General features: G+C 39.0%; 2 protein-coding genes across 3 annotated transcripts in view; both read left to right on the plus strand.

The window, feature by feature from the left end:
• Positions 1–993, plus strand: part of cacna1eb (calcium channel, voltage-dependent, R type, alpha 1E subunit b) — a 35,266-nt gene extending 34,273 nt beyond the window's left edge. The window contains exon 48 of the mRNA XM_025052604.1: positions 189–993. Coding sequence (XP_024908372.1) covers positions 189–707 — 519 coding nt within the window. The 3' untranslated portion in view covers positions 708–993. The remainder of the gene's footprint in view (positions 1–188) is intronic.
• A 1,263-nt stretch (positions 994–2,256) lies between these two features.
• On the plus strand, positions 2,257–6,527 carry LOC103396305 (RING finger protein 11-like). Of its 2 annotated transcripts, XM_008334334.3 has the most exons (4): positions 2,257–2,541; positions 2,889–3,026; positions 4,022–4,191; positions 4,604–6,527. In XM_008334334.3, the coding sequence occupies exons 2-4, from the start codon at positions 2,904–2,906 to the stop codon at positions 4,773–4,775; spliced, it is 465 nt and encodes a 154-aa protein (XP_008332556.1). In that variant the 5' UTR covers positions 2,257–2,541; positions 2,889–2,903; the 3' UTR covers positions 4,776–6,527. The 2 variants fall into 2 exon arrangements, with proteins under 2 accessions (XP_008332556.1, XP_024908386.1); XM_025052618.1 differs by having other exon boundaries at positions 2,267–3,026.
• The last annotated feature ends 204 nt before the right edge of the window (positions 6,528–6,731 follow it).

Below are 6,731 nucleotides of genomic sequence, written 5' to 3' on the forward strand. Positions count from 1 at the left end.
TGACCAGGGCTGAATCTTATTTTAGTGTCTCTGAACAGATGATGTTTATACAGTCTAAATTTAAACTAGTGCTGCAGGCGGCTGTAATTTAAGTATTTGTAATTTAATTATGTGTTAACTAACCTAAAATAGATAGATAGATAGATAGATAGATAAATAAAAACCTTCAATGTACTTTTGATTTTCAGGGGAACAGTTCAGAAAGTCCAGTGCCCTCCACCTCAGAGTCCAGCACCCCTAGTGGCCGCCGACCCATATCAAAAACCAGATCTAGGCCTCATATCTCCTACTCTCCACTCGTGTGCCGCACTCAAGCATCTGCCGGAGAAGATGAGGATGAACAAGATAGCCCACAAACAGTGAGGAGGGGCAAGGCCACATGGGAATCCGAGGATGGGGCGCCAGAAGAGCAGCAGGTCATGGTCGACCGGCAACAGTCACCACCGCAGCGCTACCCGTCGGAGCCTTTTCTGGCCTCACAAGAGGACGATCACAGCCCAGACCCCACTGGTCCAATTGAGACCTTGACCTTTGAGGCAGCTGTGGCCTGCAGTCTGGGACGGTCAAACACCGTCAGCTCTGCCCGCCCGCGTTTGCGAACTGGCTGGCAGCTTCCCAACGGACACTTTCGGAAACGTCTGGCACAGACAACCTCGGTTACAGGCTGTGATCCTCTCAGTGACACAGAGGAGGATGATAGATGCTAGGGCTACAGGAGATACACCATGAAAGAGGAGGGGGAATCCCAGAGAGGTTTAAAGGGGCAAAGCTATACACGACATTGTGCAGGGAGAAGGTAAAAGTGGAACTTTTTGGTTTTGAGGCTGTGAGCTGTTCATTTTGTTTTTGTTAAAGTGTGAACCCAACACAACATTGAACAATACTTCCTGAGGCTGTAGTTGCCAATTCACAGAGAACACCGACAATAAGGTCTATTTCCTGACTCGTACTTGATTATAGAGAGTAATAATGCATCCCAATAGTTCTGGGATATAACATATATAAATGATAAATAAATAATGAAGAGGGTTGTTTAATTTGTGTCAGTATAAGGTATTTTCAGTTCTGAGAGTGTTTCACAAATGATTCTGTGTTGCTGTAAAAAGTATTTGTCTGTGGGGTGTGTGAATATGTAACTACATTTTCCTAAAGATAGCTTGTTTTGTAAATACATTGTGGCCATCACACCGCCATTGCTATTTATTAGACCAGGTCAACGAGCCATCATGAAAATGTGATCTAATACTGTACCAGAAAATGTGGACATAAACCCAATAATGCTGGACTTTTTTACAGTATGAATGTATTTGCCGGGGGAAAACTGCCTGATTCCTCCATCACGTTGCTTTTTGTTTTTGCTCATCACTTGTGAAATATAGAATAAATTTGAACTGATAGTCATTTATTATTTCACCCAGTGCTAATTTCTAATTGCACTTCAAACAACAATAAAACATCCCCCCATTTTGCATCCTTTTTTTATAAAAACTTTCCAGTTATGTTAAACATTTGATTTTAGTATATTTTACCATGAATCAACAGGAAAACAAATTCAGTTGTTCTTCTTTGTGAATATTATCTGAACATTATCAGACAATGACTGTACAATTGCTGTAGAAATTCTATGACAAATTTCCCTTTACAAATCATCATTACTAACACTTACTAATAATGTACAGTTAAATTGTTCTGTTTGTTACATCTAGAAAAAAAGATGATGAGCTTTAACGGTAAGGATTTTTTTTAAATTGTTGATCTTAAGATTTGTGTACTTGTTATGTTCGCCCGGAAATGGCCAATTCTGTGAAACTCACTTAACCAAAAACATGAAGATTTGTATCATAAATTCCTGGAATGCAATTAAGTTATGGATTTTTGAGTGTACAATACATGTATATAAATAAAGGTGTCCTCCAGTTGCCATTGTTCTTACATTACTGTTTGTTTATTTTACGTATCTTTTTGAGTTACATTTATTTGGTTATGGGTTGTAAGCAATATGTGTCAGAGCATGCATGCATTATGAATTGCATGCTCTAATAACGAAGTATAACAACATTAATCAATCGAGTGTTTAAAAAGATGATGCGAATTTTTGATGCAGCTGGGATTTTATATAATACTATAATAATTTAACTGACTAAAGACGTAAAGCTAATAGGTTAATATTAAAATAATTAGACTGAGTAAGGTGTGATTTAGGTCCATGTCTTTGTTTTTTAATTATTATTTATCTATTTTTTATTGCTAATTGTAATGGAAAGCAGTATCTGTAAATTCTCACGTAGCTTTTTGTTTTGTTTTTGTTGCTGACGTCATTAATGGGTGGCACTTATCACACTGCTACGAGTACGTAAAAGAAATCCTCCAATCAATGGCGGAAAGAAGCGTCTACGTCATATCCAAAGGACCGTTAACATGTTGTTGGGTTCAGACAGAGCTAAGGTGTTAGCTGGGAAGCGAACTGAATGATGTAATTCACTAAGTTGAAAGGCAGAGGTGTCGTCTCGATTCACCTCCTAGACTTCTCATTCCGATTACGTAAGAATCTATTAAATTTGAGATCTTGTAAAAATTACGATTCTTTTTCACAGAGTTGGTGATACTTAAATCGGAAGTCGGGCAGAAAAGTCGCTAGCTCGGCTGCTAGGTAGCCCTAGCGCTGAGTTCTTTGTTTTGTTTTTCCTTGTAGACATGAAGACAAACTAGTTGAGATGTTTGTTCTTAACTGTGGCATTAGTGTAGGAGGGTTTTAAGTAAAACACAAGGTTTAAACAAGGTGTTTATTTATGATTTGTTGAGTACTATAGGAAGACAATTGCCCTAAATTAGCCACCGAGAGCAACTTTAGCAGCAATACTGTCAGACTATTTTTGTTTTATTTGGAGTGGGGACCAGAAGAAATGGGGAATTGTCTAAAGTCTCCAACATCGGATGACATCTCTCTGCTGCATGAGACCCAGTCAGATAGGGCCAGTTTCGGGGACGGGACTGATCCTGACCTGGAACCGCCACCACCATATCAGGTGAGAACCAAACACACACATCTTTTTAATCTTAAGCACAAGACGATCTCCTGCTTATGTTTTGAATTGGCAGCCGAACCGCCGGATTGTTATTGAAACTTCCTCGTCAGATCTGACTGACTGGTTTGGAACTCCAGGTGTAGACTCGTTATGTGAAACAATGCAGGTCGTCCACCTCTGTCTTGACCCGGTTTCAAGTCTCACCTGAGTCGTAATGTTAATGGAATTCTCACACTATAGCGAGAGAGTTATTGACTTTGTTGTGTTCCTGTGTGTCTGCATGTGGAACTATTGTCATATACTATTATACATACTGTATATATAGTATACTATTGATCATGAAAATGCCTCATTCTTATTTTCTAAAGAGTGACCTTTGTCCTCAAGGTGTAAGTAGACACCTGAGTCCTGGACTGAGGATCTGACTCCTTTGTGTTGTTGTGTTGTATTTCTTTGGACAGTGGCTTACTGTGCAAAAGCAGTACAGCATTTTGTTAAGGCTGAGGGACATGTTTCTGTGCAGGGTTGAAAGGAAAAAATAGGTTTGAATTTGAATATATTATACAGCTATTAGGACATTAGGACACAATCATAAAATAGGAAAAGCAGGAAGTCTGATGGGACAGACTACAGCAATCTTCATCATAAAATATTAATACAAATATTCTCAACCATTTAAATGACAATATACATCCCTGTAGATCATGTCTAAGTTCACTAATGATATGATTCCAACAAAATTAGGTCATCTAGACTACTTCAATATAATTATTAAGTAGGAATTCTTTCAAAGGATTTGATCATCGCTGGCACAACTTACAAGATGACAACGCTAAGATTAGGAACGATAAATAAAAAGGCTTCAAGGAAGCACCAGCAAAAAGCCGTTCTAACATTCCATTCAAATAAATTCAATTAACTGCATTACATTTGATTCCCTCTTTTATCTCCATGACCTGATTTGGTGTTCGTCTCCTCTGTTTCTGCTCATACAGGAGCAGGCTCACATGCCCATGTACCACCCCACACCGAGTCAGGCCCGTCTGGCCACACAGCTGACAGAGGAGGAGCAGATCCGCATTGCTCAGCGCATTGGCCTGATCCAGCACCTCCCTAAGGGCGTTTATGATGGAGGACAAGACGGCTCAGAGAAAAAGATCAGAGAGTGAGCATAATGTATTACTGCGTCTGATGTTTATACAGGGGAAGGCTTCAGGCCAGTAGATCCACATTCAGAGCTCAACATCTGTCTGGGTGATCAAAACACTTTAACTATCGTGGCACCAACAAGCAGGCTGAATGAACCTTTGATCAAAAATGTTCTTTTCTTTAGTTAGAATCTGATTTTGTGCTACTGCTGTTACAAAAACTGTAAAAATTCCAACTTGTTAATAATTTAACTTTATTATGTTTTCAGTAAGACGGAGATGCTAGCAGTAATTATAAATGGCCATGGGATACATAAATATACATAACAGAATTTTTTTACTTTTAACTATTTTTACTTTTATTTTTCTTGACTTGAATTAAATATTGGGTAGTTAGATTGATAATTTAATTTTTTTATCTGTTTGCAGGTGTGTCATCTGTATGCTGGACTTTGTATACGGGGACCCTATCCGGTTCCTGCCGTGTATGCACATCTACCACATGGACTGTATAGACGACTGGCTGATGAGGTCCTTCACCTGCCCCTCCTGCATGGAGCCTGTGGATGCCGCCCTGCTCTCCACCTATGAGACCAACTGATATCCCCCCCCCCCTCTCCATGCTTAGGTCAAACCCAGCCCCTTCTCCTCCCTCACCATGCACACATACCCCACAACTCCCCTCTGTTAGTACAAAAAGAAGCTGAGAAATCTAGGAAGGCTGTATTGCACTTTTGAAATATTTCAAACCTTTTTCTCACTTATTGTTGCCCCATCAACCCCCACATCCCCCTCCTTCCGAGTCTAAATGAGCTGGTCTTAAACATTGATCACACAAGTCACAGAGAAACAGTTCTCATGTGGACACATGGTTGTGTTTGAATGCATTAAGTTTTTGATATTGAGTTTCAAATGTGGTGCCGTGAGAGTGAGGGGAAGGGGGGGTGATTGCCACCACTCGAGCTGGCCTCAGTGGTGTTTCTCCTGCCACCATTTCACCTCCAACAACAATTAGTCATGATTTTAATGGACAGGTGAGTTGAAAGGTTATCGACCGAAAGGCTCAGACGTGTTGCAAGATAAAAAATTTAAGTCTCCTGTTGAGGTGAAGTTTCTGCAACATGTTAACACGTTGATCTCCTCCACACTCATAAAGGACCCGATGTTATGCTGTACATTTTAGAAAATGTGGTATTTCACAGCTGAAAAAAGAAAAGCCAACTGCTTGTCCTTTATTACAGGAGGATTATGTATTTTAAAAAAAGTGCAACAGTCTTCACACAAAACCGTATCTAATCAAGCCTATACTGTAAGTACACGGTGTTTGTCTGTAGCCCCGTCTTAAGGTCATACATTCAGTCGTGAAGTGATGAAATGGTCATGTGTCGCGTGATTGTGTCACCACAGAGTGTGTGTGTCAACTAGCTGGCAGCCACTGTAAAGGGCTCATTCGTGCATGGGCAGGTGGATCAGTCAACAATTAGAAACGCTTGCACACACTTTTCATCCCTGTCCAGGTATTTGCACTTTACTTGTAGGAAAGTATCTTAAAAAAAACAATATATTATTAATATATGTACCTTACAAACCTTGCACTATCAATACTTCATTCCTTTACTTCTTGAGATGCAAATGTCATATAGCTGGTAAGAGATATTTTCAAAGGGGTCAGTAGTCGCCTAACTGAAGTACGCCTGCAGATGTAACACATGGAAAATCGGTGATTCAGTCGTGTAAAAACCTTAAACTTTGTTCTGCTTGAAAATGTGACTGTCGTGTGTTTTGTGTGTCACTTTGTGTGGGACAGAGGTTTGCTCAATGTTTGAGGAAAAAAAAACACATTTTCTGATTCAGTTTGTTTAAATAAAACTATTTTAAAGATGATGCTGCTTTCTGCAGTTGTGGCCAAGTCTTTAACAGGACTGGGAACAGAAGGAAGTTTGATCATGAATAAGCTTGTTGAACTAAAGACAGTGTCTAAGAACTCTAACCTCTACTGAAGCTGCTTAAATTTCCACTGTCAGACTTTTCAAGTGTCATTTAGTTAGACGTAGTTTATCCAGCTACTTTGTTTAAATGATACTCAAAAAGTTAAGAAACTGCTTAAATATTTTCACCAAGATTTAACCCTTTGTCAGTTTGCTGTAGCCAGTAAAACTGTCCAGTCATAACAAACATAACTGAAGGGGTTTTTTTAATTTATTATTATTCATCATTTTGTTTTCCTTCACTTTGACAAAATATTTTTCCCCATCGTAAACCTCTGTCCTCACTGAATTTGAGTGTGAGACTTTGCTTTGGTCACATCCCTACAAAGGAGATGATATGTTTTCCATTAAAAACTTTACTTTGCTGTGTTTTTTCTTTATTCTGACAAATTAATATTTCTTGTAACCTTTTTTATGTCTTTTTTTTTTGGGTGGCTGAAAGGCCCTCGTGTAAAAAAAAAAATAAAAATAAATATATAAACAACAACAACAAAATTGGTGTTCGAGGTATGTGAATGTTGTTTCTCTGCACTGTGGGTGGGACAAATGTTTACATGTTGTAACTGTAG

This window comes from Cynoglossus semilaevis, chromosome 20 (assembly GCF_000523025.1).
Source record: "Cynoglossus semilaevis isolate Cse_v1.0 chromosome 20, Cse_v1.0, whole genome shotgun sequence".
NCBI lineage: Eukaryota > Metazoa > Chordata > Actinopteri > Pleuronectiformes > Cynoglossidae > Cynoglossus > Cynoglossus semilaevis.